Raw genomic sequence first — 24,158 nt, 5'->3', positions numbered from 1 at the left:
AAGTTGAGTCATGTGACCATGGAACGCTCTAAATTGTCATAAATTGGGGCCAATTGCAAGTGCCCAACGTTTGATCACATGACCACGGGGAAAGGGGACAACCATTGGAATTTCAGAACCAGGGCATAAATAATATTCTGGGGAGGGTAACCATTTGTAACTTCAAACAGTTGCTAGACAACCAGTCATAAGTCAAGGGTAGGAAGTCCTCAACTTATGACCACAATCGAGCCCCAAATTTCTGTTGTTAAGTGAGACATTTGTTAAGTGAGTTTTCACCTTTCTTGGCCAGAGTTGTTAAGTGAATCACTGCAGTTAATAAATGAGTAACCCGGTTTTTAAGTGAATCTGATGTCCCCATTGCTTGTCAGATGGTCACAAAAGGGGGTCACGTGACCTTGGGACACAGCAGTGGTCATAAATGTGAACCAGTTGCCAAGTGTCTGGATTTGGATCCCATGATCATGGAGAATACTACAAAGGTCGCAGGTATGAAAAATGGTCATAAGTCGCTTTTTTCATTGCCATTGTAACTTTGAACGGTCACTAAATGAACTGTTGTAAGTCAAGGACTACCTGTAGATAATTTCTTAGGGTGTTAGTGATAGGCTGCAGAGGTGATACCTCTAGTGATCTTACACCTTTCTTTCATTTCATTTCACCCCCTTCCCCAAATCCAGGCCTTGACCGTGATGTTATAGCCGATGATTTACCGCATCCCTTTGGCCTGACTCAATACCAAGATTACATCTACTGGACAGACTGGAGCCGACGTAGCATCGAACGAGCCAACAAGACCAGCGGACAGAATCGGACCATCATCCAAAACCACCTGGATTATGTGATGGACATTCTCGTCTTCCATTCATCCCGGCAAGCTGGCTGGAATGAATGCGCTTCCAGCAATGGGCACTGCTCCCACCTCTGCCTGGCCGTGCCCGTAGGTGGCTTTGTCTGTGGATGTCCTGCTCATTACTCCTTGAACCCCGACAACAGAACATGTAGTGGTAAGCCAGAAACACAGACGGGGGTGTTAACTTGCATCCCTAAAGGTTCACTTGCCATAAACTGAGGCCAGTGTTTTTTTATGCTGATACTCAGATAAGATTGTTGAATTGAACCAAGGCTATTTTTTTATTCCTAATCACAAAGTTTTGCATCTTTTTTTCAAATCCGGAGAGGCTACGGAAGATGGAAAATTTTTTGAGAGGCACACCTGTAGGATTATGGTCTCCTCCCCCCGCACTTCTTAGAGGTGCATTGGTTACCCATTAATTGCTATTTTTAACAATATTGCCTGGGAACATTATTAACTAGATTTGCAAACCAGATTTGGATATTTTAACCTATGTGGCTAAAAAGTATTTTCTATTTTTAAAGATGATGCTACAATTTCTCTACTCATCACCCCAAAGAACTTCCCTTTGAATAGCACCTTCCTTTCTCCAATCTTTCTTTTTGGGCTCAATTTTTTCCTACAAAGGAAGGCCTTTCCTTTAATTGCTGCTATCTTTTCATTCAGTGGGACACTTTGGAATATTTTCAGAGTTTTGATCTTAACATCTTCAGCCTAACTTACACTTTTCCCTTCTGTGTTTGCATTTCTCTGTAAGCCCCTACAAGTTTCTTGCTCTTCAGTCAAAAGAATGCAATCAATCGTATGGTGATTGATGGGTTGAAGAGTCCAGACATCATCCTTCCGATACACAGCCTCAGAAATGTTCGGGCAATCGACTATGATCCACTGGAGAAGCAGCTTTACTGGATTGACTCTCGCCAAAACATTATCAGGAGGTCACAAGAGGATGGCAGTCAGGTACCTAAATGAGGGCTGTTCAGTTTTCAAAGAGAGACAAGAGGCAAAACAATTCTTGTCTTACCGTATTTAATGTTTGAAACACTTTATAAATGCTGTTGCTTGTGCAGTAGAATATGCTGGTTATTAAACTGATAGATGGAAATCAACTGAAAAATAGGAATATCTTAATTTTGGGTAGAGGAGGGCAAATTCAGCGTTGAGTTTAGTTAGACCTTAATTTTACAGTATGAATGTATTAAAGATACATGAATAAAGCCCATCACACCTTACCAAATACAATATTCAAAAGGTCTTTGTTTAAATGTGTCGTATATATCAATAATTCTCTATCTTCGTAGACATGGGATTAGGCCAGTTTCTTAATTTTTAAGCCATGAGATCTGAATAGACACATTCAAATTTTTGATACTGAAAGGGCTAGAGATGAACTGAGTTAAAAAGACATGCTTTTCCAAGACAATTAACAAAAAAAAACAGAGTTGGAAGGGACTTTGGAGGTCTTCTAGTCCAACTTCCTGTTCAAGCAGGAGACTTTATGCTATTTCAGAAAAATGGCTGTCTGGTCTCTTCTTAGAAGCCTCCAGTGTTGGAGCACCCACAAGTTCTATAGGCAAGCCATTCCACTGGTTAATTGTTCTGTCAGGAAATTTCTCCATAGTTCTAGGTTGGTTTTGTCTGTGATTAGCTTCTTTCCATTGCTTCTTGCTCTGCACTCAAATGCTTCAGAGAATAGGTCAATCCCTGTCTTCTTCGTGGCAACCCCTCAAATATTGGAACACTGCTATCATTCACCCCCTAGTCCAGGGGTGTCAAGCTCAAAACCCGTGGGTTGGATCTGGCCAGCGGGGTGCTTAGATCTGGCCCACAGGGCTGCCATGGAAACAGCAAAGGACCAGCCTGCGATGCCAGTGAAACACGACCTTTAAAATTTATCTTCTTTTGAGTGTATCTCTCTTTTGAGTATTTGATGTTTTATCAGAATATCAAGATTCACAAATCCTCCCATTTGTGGAGGGTAGCCCAAAAAATGACACAAACCTAAAAGAATCTGCAGATGGGATTAACACATCTTCTGTTTCTCAACACATGAATTGGTGTTTTTATTCTTTTGCAGTCAAAAGAATTTCCAACAAACCGTTCAACTTTTCTTGAGATTTATTTACGTATTATTTATAAGATTTATACATATGGCAATCAATCTTAAATTCCATAACCTTTGGTAGCTTATAAAAACAACGATAAAAACATCAAACCAGTCTAATGTAGTGTTCACAGTTCTAGAGATATTTTTTTAAATATAAAAAGTATGTATCACATACAGTATTTTTATACAGTTAATTGTAGGGTTTGTCAATATTTGCTTAACAGGGAAAGTTGAATTTGATTCTTTTTTTCACCATTTATGCTGCTATCATTCTTACTATCTCTTCTTCAGTGAAGAAGAACGAACAATAACAAACTTTATTGTCCTTTACCACTACTGATCATTGTGTATGCTAGCTGGTGGGACTGTCTAAAATATTTGGGGGGGGGGGGAAATACCAGGTTGGAGAATGGCAGAGTTCTATAATTTGTTTATAATTTATTATAATTTCTATAATAAACTAAGTAGGTCTGTGTCAAGTTCCAGTTTGTTTCTGATGGAGTCCTTGAAGCATCCTGTATCTTGCACCTTCATTCCAGAGTTCTACCATTGTGATGAGTCCTGTCCCCAACCAAAATCCAGATATCCAGCCATATGATCTGAGTATTGATATTTACAGCCGTTACATTTACTGGACTTGTGAAGCCACAAACGTTATCAACGTCACACGCCTGGATGGACGGTTGATGGGTGTGGTGTTGAAAAACGAACAGGATCGGCCCAGAGCTATTGTTGTGAATCCAGAGAAGGGGTAAGCGGGTTGCAGGATGGGAAATGTTTATAGACATTCCAGCTCCAGATCCTTTTATCTCTTGGTTTTATCTTTTCTCCTGGTCTTGTTTTCTGCTGTGCCATGTCAACCGATTTATGTTGGAATGTGTTAAAGAAAATCAATATCACAATATAAATCCTGAGGCGCTAACACTCACATTCTAAAATGTGTGTTATCTAAACGAATGAAATACCTTTAATGGTTGTGCACATTTTAGTTCGGGTATGTAAATCATGAGGAAAAGCAAGGAACAACTCTAGGAATTGATACAATTTTTTTACGTTCACTTTTGATTTCTAGAAACTTCAAGAAGCACCAGCGTTTAGGAAGCCATGAGAGAAAGAAGGGAAAATTATGAACAAAAAAAAAAAGTTTTTTTTATATCCCTTTTCAAATTTGTCAAACTTAAAAGAGTGGGAATATTTTTTTTTTACTTTCCTAAATTCCTTAACAGTTCCATTCCCTCAACATGCTGGCTGGGAAATTCTGGGACTTGAAGTCCACACATCTTAAAGTTGCTAAGTTCGAAAAACACTTGATTTAAACCAGGGTGTCAAACTGGATTTCTTTAAGGGCCAGATCAGCACTGTTGTTCTCCTCTGCAGGCCAGCGGCTCATGGCTAGTTTTGGGCCTGGTTTTCGGACAGTTTTGGGCTCAGTTTTCAGCCCGGTTTCGGCCGGCAGAGTGCCACAGGAGGCCATGGAGGAGGGTGAAAACGAGGCACAGGGGGGCACATGCAGGCTGTTTTAGCCACCAGTCACCGCAGGCCGGTCCCTTGATATTTCCAGGCCAACCCCATGGGACGGATTTTAGTACCCCGCGGATCTTGAGTTTGACACCCCTGATTTAAACTATATTACACAAAATAAAAATAGGTCCAGGAAAACATGGAATAAACAAGTTAAAATCAGTGCACATAATTGTAATAATAAATCAGTACAGAAATGTGAAATTGTTTTATAACATCTTAAGAATTTTAACGATGTCTTCATCTATGAAACTAAAGGATTATGTAGCAGAATTTTGTAAATAGTGTGTGCAATACAGATAATATAAATGAGTAGGAGAATCCTCCATAAATCAAGCAGCTTCCTAATCTTTATAGAAGCAGAAGGATAAAATAAAATGTTTAGGAACTATTTAGTCTCACATTTTTGTAAACTACAGAATATTTTAAAATTTTAAATATTCTTCCTGCTAGAAAGTGAAGGGGGAGAAAATCCAGAACAGTTGGTGGCATTTTAAGCTCTAGTTAATGTACTGTACTTCGTTAATGAGAGCTTAAAATTATGTATGCAGTCATAATTAACAGATTAAGATATTAACTGCTTTTTAACATGCAGCTTTTCTGTTTATTTTTCAAATACAACAATACAATTATTTTTTAAAAAAAATTGACATCAAAGATTATCTGCATTTCAGACTGTGAACCCTAAGTAACCCTGATCCATCAAAACTTTTGGAAAATTGGATGCAAACTTTCTTGGTTGTATTTTTAATTAGTTTTAAATAACATAAAAAGTTGAATTCCGTGTAACTCCAAGCAGCTTCTTTGTCAATAGTGTGGAATTGTCTTTTTCCAGAACCTTTATTCAACCTTGAGCTTCTGATTTTCTTATAGCCTCCCACCCAATGTGCGCCACATTTAATTATTTCAAAACCAGCTGTTTGCTACCACCGCTTACGTCCTTTTTAGTTCACGTTCTCCTACCTGGATCCACAAGCAGTCCAACAATATCCAGTCTGCTGATTCAGTGCGGGGACAGGATACAAAGGCCACGCATGAAATGACTTGATTGTCTTCCGTTTTGCAGGTACATGTATTTCACCAATCTCCAAGAAAGGTCTCCCCCTAAGATTGAGAGGGCGGCGTTAGACGGAACTGAACGGGAGGTCCTCTTTTCCAGCGGTCTGAGTAAACCCGTTGCCTTGGCCATTGATAGCAACTTGGGGAAGTTATTCTGGGCAGACTCTGACCTGCGGAGAATCGAGAGCAGCGATCTTTCTGGTAAGATAAAGGTTTTTTTAATTTCAATTCATCCCTAATTAATAGCCTTCTTCGTACCTTCCTTTTGAAAATCAAACTGTGTTGCAAAGATTAGCAGAGATTATATTACCTGAGACCTCTCAGAAAACAACAACTGAATTAAAACACTGCTGGTGACCTTCTACCGCTGCACCATAGAGAGCATTTTAACTTACTGCACCTCTGTATGGTTTGCCAATTGCACAGTGGCAGATAGGACAGCACTCCAGAGGGTTAATGTCATTGCCCAGAAGATCATGGGTTGCCCACTCCCCTCTTTGGAAGAGCTTTAGAGCTCCCGTGGCCTTAAGAAAGTTCCAAATATTCTTATCAAAGATCCATCTCATCCTGGGCATCCTTTTTTTTGAACTATTGCCATCTGGCAGACAGTACAGAATAATAAAAACAAGTACAAATAGGCTGAAAAACAGCTTCTATCCCAGGACAGTAGCTCTTTTGAATTCTGCTGTATGTGTTGGTGTGGCGTCGGGGGTTTCCGGTTCAATGTGTGAAGGGTGAAGGATGTGTGTTTGTGTTTATTTTCAAGGTCATGGTCATGATTTGCACTAAAGATAGTGTTTGATTTCACTGTTCAAGATGCAATGACAATAAAGTAAACTAAACTAAACTACACTAAACCTGCTTGTTACAAAAGTTGTGCTCTAACCACATTCCTTTTATACTTGGGCTTGTAATGCAACGCTTTCCAGAATATGCCATGGTTTTACTGTGCTAATCTAAGAACCCAAATGCATGGCACTAGATCTAATACAGTCCAGCATTGTTCCCCTATTATGGTGCAATTGCAGCTTTTCCATGGATGATTCCTAGTTATCTTTGTAACAACTTGTGTATTCCTCTTGTGTTACCTTGGCTCAAATTGGTGCACGGTGAATAGGGAAATTCACCGGTCTCGTGTACAATAACCACATGCGTGTATGTATTCTGATACAGACATTAAAACAGTAACCCATGTGTTATTAAACTGACCGGAATAGTTAGTTGGGCTTTAGACATTACAGCATTCCTTTTCCAACTTGGGCAAGCAATTAAAAAAAAAAGCTATGGCTTGCAAAAATCCATTTTCTCCTTTACATTATTAATTATTTCAGGTTTTGATTCTCCTATACAGGTAGTCCTCAACATACACCACAATTGAGCCCAAAATTTATGTTGTTAAATGAAACATTAGTTAAGTGAACTTTGCCTCATTTTACAACCATTCTTACCACAGTTGTTAAGGGAATCTCTGCAGTTGACAAGTTGGTAACATGGTTGTTAAGTGAATCTAGCTTCACCATTGTTTTGCTTGTCAAAAGGTGATGACATGACCTTGGGAAACGGTCATAAGTCTGAATCAGTTGCCATGCATATGAATTTTGATCACGGGGACTCTACAAAGGTTGTAAGTGTGAAAAATGGTCATATGTCACTGTTTTCAGTGCCGCTGTAACTTTGAGCGGTCACTAAGTGAAATGTTGTAAGTCAAAGACTATCTGTATTCCCACCTCTGCTTTCCTTACAGATAGTGATTTACGATAAACCACAAGAGCATTTTTACTAAGGCTCTTGCTCTTTTTTTTTCTTCTCTTTCTGTATGATAGAACACATTGGCGAGTCATAATTGGGGTTTCTGGAAGACTTATTCTGTGGTTAGAAAATTACTTCTTGTGGTTTGGTTGGATGAGATTTAGAGAGTGTTATTGCTGCATTGGTGGGAGAGCTGGAACCACTGATTTTCCTTTAAAAAAAATAAAACCTCCGCTTTCACCAATCCCTGTCAAGGACGATGAGTCAGGTTTACAAACCAGTACAAACTTCTGAGTTAGGAGTGACCCCAGTGATTCTTCAAATGCCCCCAATTCTACCCAGAATAGAAGATACTATAGAATAAAATCCCTGGAGTTTGGAGGGAGAATCTTTTGAACTCACTCTGAGGAAGAAGAACAGGTATTGATTCAGTGTTTCCCCAAAATTTTGGGGGGAAGCTATCCAGCTACAATTGTCCAAAGGTAAGTAGTAGGGCAGCTCCACTCCCCCATCCCCACCCTAGCTTAATTTTTACCTGTCCACTCTGGAGCGAGCAGGATCTTAATTAGGGCTCATTTTGGGGGTAGAGCCTATATTGGGCACATGTGTAAAAATCAAGCTAGGGCTTACTTTCAGGATAGGACGTATTTTCGGGGAAACGGTGTAGTAGCAAGAATTCCTTCCTCAGATTAGCAGGTGAGATACCTGGAGAAAGCAGACTTTTTCCCCCCACATATTCTTATAATGGCCTGGCTGGGACATTCTAGCATTTCATAGAGACTTTACCTGTTTCAGTTTTTTAGATTGTAATGTTAAACTCAGTTGATAACATTGTGATTTGTAATGTTCCAAAACCCTATTTCCTGGAGGCAGGGTTTGCCTCTTCCCATATGAGATTTGGCATCAGCCTTGCAACATCTGCTTTTGGCTTCATCAGAATGATAGGCATTGCTAGGAAGATTATCCCCTTCCCCCCAGGGATGTTATCATATCTCAGAACAGGTGTGGTTCCATTCAGATCAATTTTAGATACATGTTAAATATACTTACCTTTCACTTTCTGTTGAAATGCATGCTAATCAACTTAAATCAGGAGCTTTTATTTGTTGCTGATATTGATGATGTTGTTGGACTACATCTGGGTAGTCCACTTTTAAAGTCATAGAAGGTATGCATTGCATCTTGTGACTGGGTGCCCCATCAATTTAATATCTGTTATGCAAATTATATTGTCTTTATGTTGAAACTTCTGGCAATCAGCTTAGGAGATGTTGTATTATTAGAGTAGGAGACAAATCTTTTGGTACCTTTTGTTTCCAAATGTAAACTTGAAGCGTATGAAATTTGTTTACAGCTGTTGTGCATTTTATTGAGCTCATTCAGCATTATGGCTTAGTCATCTCACATTAAGAGACAATCTCAGCATATGTGAAGTTACAAACATTTTGTTTTGGTTCAGTTTCCCCCTTTTTTCCCCCCATTTCAAAGGTGCAAATCGGATAGTACTAGAAGATTCCAACATACTGCAGCCTATAGGCCTGACCGTATTTGAAAAATGGCTTTACTGGATTGATCGTCATCAACAGATGATTGAGAAAATTGACATGACTCGCCAAGAGGGACGTACAAAGGTTCAGGCTCGAATTGCTCAGCTGAGCGACATCCATGCCGTAAAAGAACTCAACATGCAGGAATACCGTAAGTGTTTCACCACATTGAAGAAGAACTTGCATGCTATCTCTCTCAAAACAGTTTCCCTATAATTTATTAGCTGGAGAATTCTGAGAGTGAAGATTACACATCTCCTATTTGCCAAGTTTGAGAAATACTGGTCTAAAAGCTCCTGGTGTTTAATTAGAAGATTTCCATTTACAGTAGATCCCATGCAAAATAATATATTTCTCAGATTAGCAGGTACCTGAGATACCTGGAGAAAGCAGCTCTTTCTTTACACCTATTCTCATAATGGCCTGGCTAGGATACTATAGCACTTCTGCTTTTTCACAGCATAGAGACTTCACATGTTTCAGTTTTTTAGATTGTAGTTAATGTTTTTTAACATTCTAAAACCATGGTGATTTGTTCCTTCCCATATGAAATTTTGGCATCAGCCTAGCAACATCTGCTTTTGGCTGCATCAGAATGATAGGCATTGCTAGAAAGAATTTTTGCCCCAGGAAAATGTTAGATTTTGCAGCTTATTTCCCCCCCAGGGATTTTAGACTTGCAGCTTATTTTTTATTGTTTAACTTTCTTTGGAAGGAAAGTGCATCAGTTAAGTTTGACAAGATGGCCATCTTACACATGTTGGGATACCATACTGACTTTAGAACATCCCAGAAATGTCATCATGCAGAGATAGCTTCGCATTTACATTCCGAGATATTGAAAAGAAGTTTTGGTGCTAAAGTTTGCCTTTATGTTGGTTGCTTAAACTATTTTCTACTTTTCCAAAGAATTATTGATACTGGAGAACTGCTCTTCGTGGAGATTTTGAGCCACTCTTGGTTTCCTAGGAGGCAGTCTGAAATCCATAATATATGTCATGCCCTCGTTGGAGTCTGACTGAGGAGGAGATTGAGGAGCTGACAGAGAATGGGAGTGTGGCTCCGGTGGCTGTGGAAGAAACGGGGGAAGGGCACAGTCTGACTGGGCTTTCAGAGGAAGACCCAGGGCCATCCCCTCTTTATCCTAGGGGCACGCAGAGAGGAACGGGGAAGGAAGCAACATGTCTTATGGGAGAGGAAAAGGCCCTGATCCCTTTAATTAGTTTTACCTGGGAGAACAGGATATAAGTGGGGCATTTTAAATAGCTCTTTGCTGGAAGCAAAACTTGCTTTATCTTGGTCAAGGTTTATCTGGGTTTTGTTGTCTTCCCAACTGTGGTTGCTGCATTATCTTGTGGAAGTCTGCAATTTATTATCCTGGCTTGCTGTGTTAATGACTCCAGTGTGGTTTGTGTTGGGTTTTTTATTTCTAATAATTTTTACTTTTGGTTCGGACTGCATTTACTTTCTTCATAGACTGTTTGTTGGAAGAGTTTGATATCATGTCGAGGATAATTGGACATTGAGGCCCAAGTTGGAGGCATTAAAGGGAATTTATTCTACTTTTGTGACTGTTATTTTTGTGTCACGCCCCATGTCATCACAGTATATAATAAAAAAAGCCCAAGCAAACAGGCGGTTGAGATATAAAATACCATCTGTGAATGCTCTTTCAGGACAGCACCCCTGTTCCCAAGATAATGGTGGCTGTTCTCATATCTGCATTATAAAAAGTGATGGAACTACACGTTGCTCCTGTCCCATGCATCTAGTCCTGCTTGAAGATGAACTTTCCTGTGGAGGTAAGACTTTTTTTTTTTTTAAGGCAGTCTTGATTTAGGTAGAAAGAGGGGCAGTGGCTCCGTGGCTTAATGATGCTGGAGATGGTCTCAGCACCAGTGGTTCGAGCCCAAGCACTGCGTGGCAGGATGAGCTCCTGTCGACTCACCTCAGTTTCCGTCCAACTAACAATTCGAAAACATCTTCTGTGCAAGTTGATAGATGGGTACCACTTCAGCGGGGAGATGAGCTGGTGCTCTGTGTGGGCAGGCAAATTCCTGGCGGCTCTGAACCTTCCCACTTGCGAGGCAGCTCTGCAAAGGGTTGGAAGCCTTGGGTGATGCTGCAGGAAGAGCCACTTGTCTCATCCTCCTGTGGCACCCTTTGGGAAGTGCGCAAGCATGTCCTATAATAGGGCTGGTACCCTTAGCAAGCCCAACTACTACTATGTAATAGCATTGTGGTCTCCTGGCTACTGTAACAATGCCATATGTTAATAGCAATAACACTGAGATTTATATACCGCTTCACAACGCCTTACAGCCTTCTCTAAGCGGTTTACAGAGTCAGCCTATTGCTTTGACTCGGTCTTCCATCCTTCCAAGGTGGGTAAAATGAGGACTCAGATTGTTGGGGGCAACAGGCTGACAATAACTGCTTAGAGAGGGCTGTAAAGCACCGTGAAGCGGTATATAAGTCTAAGCGCTATTGCTATTGTACGTTGATGTACAACTATGGCTCCTAGAGTCATTGATCGTGGGCAGAGAGAGTTCAATCAGTGGAAGGTTCCAGCAAATCCCAGTTTTCCAGATCTGTAACTCCAGCTTGCGCAGAGATACTTTTTCACTGTATTCAGACAGCTACTTTGCTTATTCTTTTGGTTGCATCTGAAAGTAGAGGGTTATTTCTCCCCCCCTCCTCTCCCCGCCAGAGCCTCCAACTTGCTCCCCGCAGCAGTTCACCTGTTACACAGGAGAGATTGACTGCATCCCTGTGGCCTGGCGTTGTGATGGGTTCACGGAGTGTGAAGATGCCAGTGATGAGAAGAACTGCCCCTTGTGCTCCGATTCTCAGTTCCAGTGTGAGAGCGGGCAGTGTATTGATGCCGCCCTGCTGTGCAACGGAGAACCAAATTGTCAGGATAACTCCGACGAAAAGAAATGTGAAGGTATTCCACGTTCCTGAGCAAAGTAGGAATTGTTACAACTTTCGATCACAGTTGAGACCAAAATTCCCATGGCTAAGCAAGACAGCCATTAAGTCAGTTTTGCCCCCAACTTTTTTTTGCCACAGCTGTAAAGTGGATCACAGGAGTGTTAAATGAGTAACACAGTTGTTAAGTGAATCTGGCTTTCCCCTTTGACTTTGCTTGTCAGAAGGTCGCAAAAGGGGATCGCACGACTCTGGGGTACTGCAACCGTCATTAATGTCAGTCAGTTGCCGAGCATCCAAATATAAATCACGTGACCATGGGGATGCTACAACGGTCGTAATTGGGAAAAATGGTCGTAAATCACTTTTTTCAATGCTGTTGTAACTTGGAACGGCCACTAAGGGAACTGTTGTAAGTTGAGGACTATCTGTAATTGCAGGGTTCAATTATGGTTGTAAGTTAAGGATTAGTTGTAGTTGGCAGTTTTGTCCACTGAGGGGAGTTGTTGTGCATTTGTGGCCAGCAACTCCATTTTTATTTTTATTTTTTGTTCCTTGGCAATGCAATTCCGGCATTGTTTGCAATGCTGGTGTTAGCCTAAGCAGTGTAACTTACTGTGAGGCCCAATTTCACCCTGAATAAGCCCCTTTTGAAATTCTTTGTTAATCTAGTTTACATGTTTAGTTTCTCCAGATCATGGCTTTGAAAGTGTACCTTTCATTATACACTTCCCTGGGAAAATTTTACCATAAAGAGTGAGCTGCAAAATTTAAAATAAGGTATATATAATAATAAAGGTGATCCAAGATAAGGAATGGTTGTTTTTGTTCAGTCTAAAACGTTCACTGATGCGGTTAGTTGTCTTATGTTTTTTTGTTGTTGTTGAATACCTAACTTGCCATTTTAAAGATTTTTCTTGTCCATTAATGACGGATTTGTTTTCCGTCCTCCAAGTGCTTTGTTTAACTGACCAGTTCCGGTGTGCGAGTGGTCAGTGCATTGGGAAAAACAAGAAATGCGATCACAACCTAGATTGTAATGACAATTCAGATGAACAGGGCTGCTGTAAGTATACCCATATGTTTTCTTTATGTTTTTCTTTTTTGTTGTGTTTCATTGTCTTTAATTTTGTTGTAATCTGCAGGGAATCAGAATTATTCAGCAGCATGCAAAAATAGGTAAATGATAAAATTTGCTGCTGTGTGCAACTAAACATGATTGTGTTTGGTTTGATTTGTACTGTTGATGTTACCTAATTTGGGTAATGACACACCTGCAAGAAAATAACCAAGGGAGAGTGAGAGCACCAAGGACCCCACAGTTTGATTTGTTCTCTGTAATTTTGCTTTAATTTGTATATCATGGGGAAGGCTGCTCATGTGTGAAGATACTCAGCTTTACTAAAATTCAGTTTTTCTCTCAAGTATCAATATAGTAAAATAGGTCAGTTATTTCATAATATTTCCCTTTTTCCATATAATTATAATTACAATATGTTTCCTAGTATGATTTGATTGCTTATTGTACCCTGTGACTATCATTAAGTGTTGTAACTTATGGACTCTTGACGAATGTATCTTTTCTTTTATGTACACTGAGAGCATTTGCACCAAGACAAATTCCTTGTGTGTCCAATCACACTTGGCCAATAAAGAATTCTATTCTATTCTATTCTATTCTATTCTATTCTATTCTATTCTATTCTATTCTAATTGGGCAGATTTTAGAACAGATTAGAATAGAAATAGAAATGATAGGGTAGGATAGGATAGGATAGGATAGCAATAGCACTTACATGCAGCTTCACAGTGCTTTACAAGCCCTCTCTTAGCAGTTTATAGAGTCAGCCTGTTGCCCCCAACAATTTGGATCCTCATTTTACCCACCTCGGAAGAATGGAAGGCTGAGTCAACCTTGAGCTGGTCAAGATCAAACTCCAAGCTGTGGGCAGAGTTAGCCTGCATTCTAACCACTGCGCCAGCATGAATAGGACAGGACAGGACAGGACAGAATAGAATAATGCTATACTAACATTAATACTAATATACTATGCATACCATACTATACTGTACTAACGCTATACTATACTAATACTTCTAAACTAATACTATGCTAATACTGTGCTGTGCTGTGCTATAGTATACTTTATTTTTTCTCTGGTACATAAGCTGTCAGTGTACATAAAAATGACAGAATAATAACAATCATACTAATGATGCCCATTAGAGAAGATAGTAGAAAAGATGAAAATGATAATAAGTTAAACAGCCATACTAATACATAGACATAAGACATTATGTGGCACAGTGGTTAGAGTGCAGTACTGCAGGCTACTTCTGCTGACTGCTGGCTGCCTGCAATTTGGCAGTTTGAATCTCACCAGGCTCAAGGTAGACTCAGCCTTCCTTCCTTCCGAGGTCGGTAAAATGAGGACCTAGATTGTTGAGGGGCAATTGACTCTGTAAACCACTTAGAGAGGGCTGTAAAGTAGTATATAAGTAAGTGCTGTTGGTATTAAGGAATAGAGAAGTTTTACAGAGCTGTGATCTTGTCTTAAGTCTGATTTTTCTCCTTCCTTTTAGACACAACCGAAGAACCAGCCCCACCAGCCACCAATACAATCGGCTCCATCATAGGTGTGATCCTTACGGTTTTTGTCGTTGGTGCTATGTACTTTGTTTGTCAGAGAGTGCTGTGCCCACGCATGAAAGGAGATGGAGAAACAATGACCAATGACTATGTTGTCCACGGACCGTCTTCTGTGCCTCTGGGTTATGTGCCTCACCCAAGCTCCCTTTCCGGATCTCTTCCAGGTCAGATTTATACTTCCTCTCTTCTTCTTCGATAGATAGGCCCGTGAACATTGGCTGACATGACTCAACCAGGCTTTTTTAACAACCTTTTTCACTGCTTGGAAAATGATTCAGAAAACAATAGTAGGTGCTTTAAAGTAGACTTGGCAACCTGGTGCACAGATACTACACCAGGAAAGCAATGATGCGACAACTCACCCAGGAAATCGTAGAGCAAATAAATATTTCAAACATCTTGAAATGCTTGAGTTGAGCCAGACTCCTGATAACTTCATATGATGCATCCTTTTATTAATCTTTATCCTGCCTTTCTCCACTTGTCTTTTTCCTGTTAAAAAAAACTAAAACTAAACTTAACACTCTTTTAGAGGGGTTTGACATACAGACCTCCACTTACAACAATAATAGAGCCTGGCATTTCTGTTCTATGTCATGACAGTCATTAGTTGAGACACACACATGCAACAACTCAATTTACAACATTTTTTGTGATGGTCATTAAGCAAACACATCAGTCGTTAAGCAAAGTCACTGTCCACAAAGGGCGGGGTGTGAGTTAGCCATTGGAACTTCGAATCAAAATGGTCATAAGTACCTTTTGGGGGATCTGTTGTAACTCCCATTGCTAAGTGACCGGTCATAAGTTGAGGACTACCTTGTGGGTGTGCATCAAAAGATGTCCAAAATCTATCTGGGAGGAGTAGCAGTGCAAGTAGTAGCTGGTTATTTGCCAAATTTTTGCACAGATAATGTACACCTATTCCAGCCGTTTTCATTTTTGTTGAGAATTTATTATGGCCACTGATAGCATTGCAATAGCTGTAAGAATTGATTCTAAGTTTTTTACCATCATTCTTCAAGCAATATGCAAAATTGTAAACAGTGACTAAAAGAGCTCAGGGGCTATCTGTCCATCAATCTCTGGAATGGAGGGAAGGCCAATCCAACTGTGTCCACCCTGGTTTCAGGTGGAAATGAAATATTGGACCGAAGAAAAGAGCTAGACAATCTCCTAGCAAAAGGGACCAACCACAACCATAGGCTACAGAGCCGTGATATAATCCTGATAATCATAATGTTAGGGCTGCCTTGGTTAATTGGAAAGGAAATTAAACCAAAATCATTTTGGAGAATGTGGAGAAATCCAACAGGCATTTTGCTTGTTAAGAAAATGTCCAACGTGGCTGGGAATCTTGTAAAAAGGGTACAGATTTGTGACTTGCATTTGGGAAGGCAAAAGTGTAATTGCATCTCTTCTTTTGTGTGTAAGATTAGAGGGGAGGGCAACCAGATTCTTCAGTCACATCTTTTTGTGGTCTCAAGTTGTGGTCTCCTTCCCCAGAATGCCTCCATTGGTCCTGGGAAATCTAACTTCAGAATGGCCTCTGGGTCATTGTGATCATAAAGTAAACAGGACACCTGTTAAATTAGGTTGGACGTGATGCTTAACTACATATCTTTTCCTCTTAAGTCTTTAACTGAATTCCCTTGGTTTTCTTTAGGAATGTCCCGTGGTAAATCTGTGATCAGTTCACTTAGCATCATGGCAGGAAGCAGCGGCCCACCGTATGACCGAGCTCACGTCACTGGGGCGTCTTCCAGCAGCTCCTCCAGCATCAAAGGAACCTACTTCCCTCCAGTAAGAGGCTTTTAAAAAAATCTAAATCTGAAAGATTGATTATCAACCCAAACTGAAGCAATTCAGTAAAGTTGATGGAACCATATAAATAACACGGGAGAAAATGTGAGCTTAAGTTTGCATGAAAAGTTGGGATTAACCATGTTGCCCTATCCCACTTCCCTTTATTGGCAGCATTTTATGATGAAGGGCACATTCTTCATTATTTATATTCTTTCTTTCCTTCCTTCTTCCTTCCTTCCCCCCCACCTCCCTCCCTATTTCCTTCCTTCCTCCTCTCCCTTCCTTCCTTCCTATTTCCTTCTTCCCTTCTTTCCTTATTTCCTTCCTCTCTCCCCTCCCTCCTCCCTCCTTCCTTCCCTATTTCTTTAGTCGCTTGCTTGCTTACTCTTCCCAGACCATTAGAATACATGGTCAAATTTTAGATTACAGAAATCCAAACCTGAACCAATTAACAATGAACAAAGGGCACCAATCAAAGATCTTAGTGGAAACTTAACAATTGTTTTTCCTGGCTTCCCAGTTCGGTCTTGCAGAAGGAAGACTGTGACCTCTTGGTCAGAAAAACCACTAAAAGGCCTTTTGGTACTTTCCATTTTGGTTTGGGTGGTTGTGCGCGAGAAAGTTACCCCAAATGTGAAACCCAAATATATCCCAAATATATCTTTCAAAAGTTCAAATCAGGTATACTTAAAATTTCAGAAAAAGGGAAATTCAAAAGTTCAAATCAGACTATTTACTTAAAATTTCAGGAAAAAAGGGGAAATTCTTAAGAATCCTTGCGGGAAGGACACTGTGATACTGATTGTTATGGCATCTATTGATCATTGTGGAAACTCCAGGGTGATTGTGGAGATCTAGTGGAGTAATTGAATGTAATCCTGGCTAATCTAAAAATGTTTAATTTGTATATTGATGGAAGATTTTTGGCTGTGGTGAACCAAATACTCTATTGGTCAGTTTAAATTTTATTTATGAAGAATATGTGCTTCTCACATCTAGATTTAAATGTAATAAACAAAAAGAAAATACCCCTACAAAAGCAGCACTTGTAGTATATATGAGTAAACTTCAGTTTGGTGTTCAGTACGGATGCCTCCCTAGTGTGGAGAGAAATATTTCCTTGGAACAAATGCGGTGCTTCTCTAGAAGCTGACACTCCTTCTCTTCTCCCTTTAAAGATTTTGAACCCTCCTCCATCACCAGCAACAGAGGATTCCCGCTACACAATGGAATTTGGTTATTCGTCCAACAGTCCTTCTACGCACAGATCGTACAGGTAAGGCCACCTGTCCCCGGCCTGAATTTTGTGCTGCTTGCCCGGTAGGTTCAGGACATTTTCTGGCAACGATGTGTATAGCATCTGGAGAAAAGAAGGAGCCAGGCTTTCGGTAGAAGGCACGAAATCCTTCTGTCTTGATTGCTGGTTCAGCAACCATGAAAATAGGAAGCAGTTTTTGGAAGTCTGCTTGATGGAGGACGTAGATGGAGCCACCTTCCATCTCATATAAGAAGAGCCCCCCACTCTGTAAGAGGAAGTTGATCCAAAAATCATGTCCTCCTTGAATGTCTACAGAGATTCTCAGTCATCCGGGTCATGGTTGTCCCAAAGGTGCTTTTTTTTTTCTTCTGGTTTTCCTTTGAAGACATTTCGCTTCTCTTCCAAGAAGCTTCTTCGGCTCCCCACCATCCAGTCAGAGCTGAAGAAGCTTCTTGGAGGAGAAGCGAAACGTCCTCAAAGAAAAAACAGAAAGTCCAGTTGCCTCTTGAAAAAAAAGCACCCTTGGGACATGTCCTACTTCCTTGGTGATGGCAACAGATGACAACGTCACGTGGCTCGAGAAGACCTCTGGCTGTTTTCGGGTGTTGATGCTCACACGCCTCTTAATGTTTTCTCCTCAGTTACAGGCCGTACAGCTACCGCCATTTTGCCCCTCCCACAACCCCGTGCAGCACCGACGTCTGTGACAGCGACTACGCGCCCAGCCGTCGAGTGATGGTCATGGGGGGCAAAGGCTATGCCAGCGACCTCAACTACGATTCGGAGCCCACGCCACCACCACCAACCCCACGCAGCCAGTACTTGTCCGCCGAGGAGAACTACGAGAGCTGCCCGCCCTCCCCATACACAGAGCGGAGCTACACACACCACCTCTACCCGCCGCCACCTTCTCCTTGTACCGATTCCTCGTGAGGGAAGCCCCCGCCCCCTTCAACTGCGTCCAGCTCAGCTGTGTAAATAGTGTCACTTGCCCTTGTTGAGGACATGGGGGCAGAGTCTCTATGTACAGTTAAAATATTTGACCTGGGGAGGTTGCCTTTTGTAGAATGGGGAGAGGGAGGGAACAAAGAGGTTATTTATATATTTTTCCTAAAACAGAAATTGCTGCTTTGTGACATAAGAAAATTTTTTAAAAAGAAGTTTGTATACAAAGTTTTTTTTAATTATTATTTTTCCAAATGGAACCCAAGAAGATGCCTTAAATCCGTGAAGGGACTGAGCACGTAAGGAAACGGAAGGACCCAGAGATGATGATGTTCGATGAGCCAAATATCAAAAAAAAAGAAGACAAAGAAAAAGGAAGTGGTTTTTTTTCAAAGAGGAAGGAAAAAAACAAAGAAAAAAAAATGAAAGGAGCATTTAAAAATATCTGCAAAGAGCTGAGTAACTTAATGTTTTTTATTCTGACAGGTGGGCAATTAAATTAAGCTTGAGGAAAGCTGTTGAGATAGAGTACCAAGAACTTTGTTTTCTACAAAAATGGAGCTGTCGGGGCACTCAATTCATGCTCACCCACGCTTCTGAGCACTACCTGGAACTCCCACCACTGAAATTGGTCCCAGATGTTCTATGTTACCAGCTCTTTGTCCCTATTTTGAAGTTCCATCGTTGTGTTGCATGTGGTTTTGTCCCAAGGCTGTAGAAACGTCTTGTAGTTGGATCCAAAGTAGACAAAGATGCTTGAGATCTGGACGGGGGGCACCTCCCCTACCTGCTAACAATTCCTTCAGGAAACGGTGCCTTTTCCTGGACTTGGGGAGCAGCCACCGAGTCCCAGAAAAACACACATTTGAGTTAAGGAGCCCTGGCAACAACGTGGCTGCACCCTATTGGACTCAGCCACTGCGGGGACCCCATGGCAAGCCCAGGAAAATGTGTGGCTTCTTATGAAGCAGCCATCCAGGAAGGAGAAAGTGCCCTAGCTAGGCCACGCACACCCCTTCCCTGACGCAAGACGCAAGATTGGGAAAGTCATCCATTTCAGTGAGGGGGGGAGGGGGGGGGAATTGGCGTGTTCTCTTCTTCTTCCAAAAATTGTGGGATTTTGCTTCTGTTGCCAATATTTTCTTTTTTGTTGCTAACAGGAGAGGGAGCAGATAATACCATTGGGGGTCTCTGCTTCTTCCTTACTTGCGTGGAATCCCAGGGTCTGAGTCCTTGGTGAACAGGCTCTTTGTGAGCGAGTGTGTGTGTGTGTGAGAGAGAGAGAGAGAGAGAGAGAGAAAGAGAGAAATGGGTGTATGCAAGAAATGATTTTCATTTCTTTCTGCCAGTACAATCGGATTAGTTCTCCTACCACGTCATTGGTGTTTTCAGACCAGAGACAAGGGTGGTAATTACCTCTGAAAAACTTTCCTCCCAGCTTTTTTCAGTAGGCTTCAGTGCCCAAAAGAGGAGCCCCTTTTTTTTTTTTAAATCACACAAAGAGTAAAACACGTAGGTGGCATATTTATGAAAGTGAACGTTGGATTCTTAGTTTAATGTAAAAGAGAACATGTACTCTTGCAGTTCGTTCAGTGATTCTACATGCACTGAATCGCCACGTGCAGCTTTGTATTTTAAATCGTGCTATTATTTCCCACCATCCCCTTTAGCAAGAAACTTGCAAACACTTCTTTTTTTTTGTCCGTCTGGCTGCATCCTTGATTGGAAATGCTGCTTCTCACTTGGAGTTAGCCAGAGTTTGCAGCGTGTGACATCAACCTGCTGCTTCCTGCTATCTGGCAGGACTTCCATTCTTAAGCCTGAACCACTGTGAATGCCCGTTTTTGAACCTCCTCTTTGTCAAAATATTTCTCAGCTCTTTTAATTTTTTTTTAACTTGGTAATATAAAAAAAAGGTTGCTCAGTTGTCTTCATTTTATGTTACTGAAAAAAATGTGAGAAACACTCCAATGTTACCAGTTTTCAGCTATTTTTGTAAAGCAGACAGGGAGCAGCTGAAACTTTTATTAAGGATGCTCTGAATTGCAAACTTTGGGACTGAAGAACATGCAGAGATTTTAAACAGTCCCTGGAAGATAAGATTGACCTCGCTTTGATAACCTTTATCAGATTTTGGGGCACAAGTCGTTAAACCCTTCTGGATTCATAAATACAGAGTACTGTAACTAAGTGTTCTCATTGCTGTATTGATTAGGGATATGTGGACTTTCAAAAACCATATATATAGAATTATATGATGTTGACGTGACTCGCATCAAGGATCTCCAAAACTTGTTTAACGTCTTTGTGAATCAGAAGTTGCCTCCATTAGAGGCGAAAGATTCCCAAGGTTTACCTCCTGTTGGGATGGCTCCATGCAAATGTAACGAAACAGTATCTTCCTTAAAGGCTTGATTTGCCTGTAAATAGGCAAATAAGTAGGTTTCCTCCCGTGCTCCGTAATTTCTTGTTTCTCACAATAACAATTTCATCCCAGCAGGGAAACATAAGCTGCAGAGCCCAATAACAGAACCATTCCAATACTAGAGATACAAATAGCTCAGACCTGAATTGTTGGGTTCTTAATGTTTTCCTCAGGCTGGGACATACCCTCAGCGGGCAGCCAAGCTCAGAAAAATTGGTAGATTAATCCTCAGACTTTTAAGAAAGGCCGGCATCAAGATGCACTGAAAAAGAGGCCTACTAACCCTTTGCAGCAACCATAATGAATTTGATTAGTCTGGTCATGTCAAAGACTATAAAAGTAGTATACTTTTGCAGCCACTTTTGCAGATAATGTGTTTTGGTGTGGCTGTGCGTGTGTCTCCTCTCATTTATTGCCACTCCTTGAAAATCTTCAATAGGCCACAATTTTAGTTGCGCATCAGATGTGTGATAGCTGCAGGTCCATAGGCAAGGAAAGTTGTGGTACCTTATTTCAACATTTTGCACCTCCTCATATTCTCTCGCATTCTAAAAAGTGATTAGTTTGCTTCGGTGAAGACATAAAAGCTAGGACAACTAGTTTTAGGAAGCTTTGTGGTTGGTTTTAAAAAGCTCTTTCTTAAAATAACACACACACACACACACACCGGGACACTTTCTGCAACGATTAACAAAAAAAACCAGTATTTAAATGTTTAAAAAAACACTTAGAATTATTATTTTTAATTGCTTTTAAGTAAAAATGACCTGTAAAAATCCATGGAAGCATGCTTAACAACATTGCTCCATTTTACTTAAGGGGTTTAAATGTGTGAAATACTTTTAAAGTATAAAAGGAGTAATCAAAACAGCTGGACCAGTGGTTAAATCTTTATAAAGGAATGGATTTAATTTTTTTTATAAATGGAAAATGGAATGTTTCAGCACGTGTCCCAAACATAGGCAGGTTAGGAAGTTTAATTCATAATCAAATCTATTAAGAAATACCTCATAGGAATTATAAAGTGTGTTCTTATTCATCCAGTTTTGTGCTGAATGAGGCTACAAAGGAGGATTTGTATTTTACATTGATAGATGAGTTAAAGGTCCTGGTTAATTTGATCCCAGGGCCCACTTTTTATATTGCAAATATTTTCAACCAAGGCTGTCCATGGAAACGGCTGTTTAAAAAATTCCCTTTTTAACACCAAAATTAAACAAACTAAGAAAGGAAGACCAGACTCCTCCCTGTCCCCAACCCCAAATGAAAATGAAGTCTGGTCTTCCTGTTCAATTGTGCCATTTTTTAAAAAAAACCAATTTGGGGGAAACGGTGAAAAAACTCTGAGCAAAGAGACTGCTAGGAGCTGAAGCAAAACTTGTCTTTAAATCAGGGTTGGGCAACTATGGCCCCTAAATAACTTGTGGACTTCAACTCCCAGAATTCTCCATGCTGGCTCAGGAATTCTGGGAGTTGAAGTCCATAGGTCGTAAAAGGACTGCAGTTACCCACCCCTGCTCTATGTGAAGGATCCTGTGCTGCTTTTTAACCTTTGAATGTTCTTGCTTTGTTTTTGTAACTTTTAAACTTTGTCGCTGTCGTCTTCTTTTTTTAACCCAAATAATACGTTCATAAATGTCTGTATGATGGTGCTTTGCAAGGATATATGATGATGACCAACATTTGGTCAGCCCAGTTCACTCGAATCGCTAATGTTTGTACTGTAAAATAAAAGAATGTTTTACTTGCAAGCTGTACATAACTCTTGTACAAAGAACCTCATCCTTTTTTTTCACTTATTAAATAAATGGAGTTGTAATAAATAAATTGATTTTTTTAATAATACAGTTGGTCTGAAAATCTATTCAGTGCATCGATGGCTTAAGAGATCCAAGCTAATAAATGGAAAAAGTAAGGTATAGCAGTTAAATTAGGTCTCTGTGTAATGGCATTAAGGTAGTCCTCCTGTGATGACTGAAATCGAGTGGCAATTATGCTAATAGGTGGTGATAGCTGTAAAGCAGGTCACTGCGTGACCAAATCTGATTTTACAACCTTTTACAGGTGACTCTTATTGTTGAAAAGGCCATTTTTATCCCTGGTTCCACTAAGCAAAATCTTTGCCAAAGCTGTTTAAAGAACTGCACCTATGAATTATGACCTGGCTGTATGAGAAGATTCGAAAGCTTTCTGTTCCAAAATGTTAGTCTGAATTTAGCAGCACATTTCCATGTGTGCTAAGTATGCGGAGAATTGCATCTCACATAAATTATACTTGATGGGATCAGATTTTGTGGCAACCGGTCTTGTTCCTAGGTAATTATTGTAATCAAGTAATATTCTCTCCTATTACTCAGTTCATTCAGTGAAGGGGTCTAAGAGAGACAAAATCTCTTGAAATGATCAGTGGCGGAAAGACTAAAAATGTGGCGGAACAGACAAATGCATTTGAAATGCAAAACACGCACTCACTGAACCAGAAGTTGATGTTGTAGTCTGGGCTATCTTTTAGGCTCTTAAACATTTTGCTAAGTAACATCAGTGCAGGAGACAGAAAAATTAGGGTTGTGTATGACAAATTTCAAATGTATATGTCTATCATGTCAGTGATACATAGTTAATGGAAAGGACTCTGGATTGCAGTGGAAGTTGGATACATGCAAATAATCATGTGTATAATAATTATTAATTTTTATTACATTTTGTAATATAACATGAAAATAAAAAGGAGGAAAGCAAAAAGGGTGGGCTAGGGGGAAAGAGAAGAAAAACGCTGATTTCCAACTTTTTTCAGCACAATAGAATAAAAATGGCAAAGTACAAGTTTTTTAAAAACATACTTTTTTATTTTTATATTTTAAAAAACATCTCTTGGCGAACAGTGTGGTTCCAGATTTTTACATTTCAATACAAACATGACAATAGTTACATATTCATCTTATTCAATTTCATATCACATTATTACTTATTCTATTTTCCTTTAAATATTCTCAAATATTAATTTCATTATACTTATTTTATCCAATTCCAGTTCATATCTTCTTAACTTACTTCATTTTTCTTAACATATTCTCATGTCTTGTTTTACAATATTATCTAAGATTCTTATTTCGTTTCTATATTCATTACACATATTGCTTTTATCTGTCACGTGCAATTTTATCATGTTATTCCATCCATTATTCGATAAATTTCATCCTTATTCTAAGCAAAGTACAAGTTTTACAGTAGGTGGCAGCACCAAAGCCAACTTCAACTGATTGCCAGAATTTAAACCAGATTAATCCTTGCATGCACCAGAGTC

The 24,158-nt window shown here is 40.1% G+C and overlaps 1 protein-coding gene across 1 annotated transcript in view; it reads left to right on the top strand.

Annotated features, from left to right (window-relative positions):
- LRP6 (LDL receptor related protein 6) overlaps window positions 1-19,915 on the top strand; it is a 73,300-nt gene extending 53,385 nt beyond the window's left edge. The window contains exons 12-23 of the mRNA XM_026679261.2: window positions 681-1,007; window positions 1,614-1,816; window positions 3,503-3,714; window positions 5,551-5,744; window positions 8,781-8,990; window positions 10,516-10,641; window positions 11,550-11,786; window positions 12,726-12,836; window positions 14,354-14,584; window positions 16,087-16,223; window positions 17,405-17,502; window positions 18,126-19,915. Of these exons, the coding sequence (XP_026535046.1) occupies window positions 681-1,007; window positions 1,614-1,816; window positions 3,503-3,714; window positions 5,551-5,744; window positions 8,781-8,990; window positions 10,516-10,641; window positions 11,550-11,786; window positions 12,726-12,836; window positions 14,354-14,584; window positions 16,087-16,223; window positions 17,405-17,502; window positions 18,126-18,417 (2,378 nt within the window). The 3' untranslated portion in view covers window positions 18,418-19,915. The remainder of the gene's footprint in view (window positions 1-680; window positions 1,008-1,613; window positions 1,817-3,502; window positions 3,715-5,550; window positions 5,745-8,780; window positions 8,991-10,515; window positions 10,642-11,549; window positions 11,787-12,725; window positions 12,837-14,353; window positions 14,585-16,086; window positions 16,224-17,404; window positions 17,503-18,125) is intronic.
- Window positions 19,916-24,158: the final 4,243 nt, after the last annotated feature.

This window comes from Notechis scutatus, chromosome 6 (genome assembly GCF_049901735.1).
Source record: "Notechis scutatus isolate UNSWTSFEM ecotype Mainland chromosome 6, rNotScu1.2, whole genome shotgun sequence".
Taxonomy (NCBI): Eukaryota; Metazoa; Chordata; class Lepidosauria; order Squamata; family Elapidae; genus Notechis; species Notechis scutatus.
This window is presented reverse-complemented; position numbering and strand designations above follow the sequence as displayed.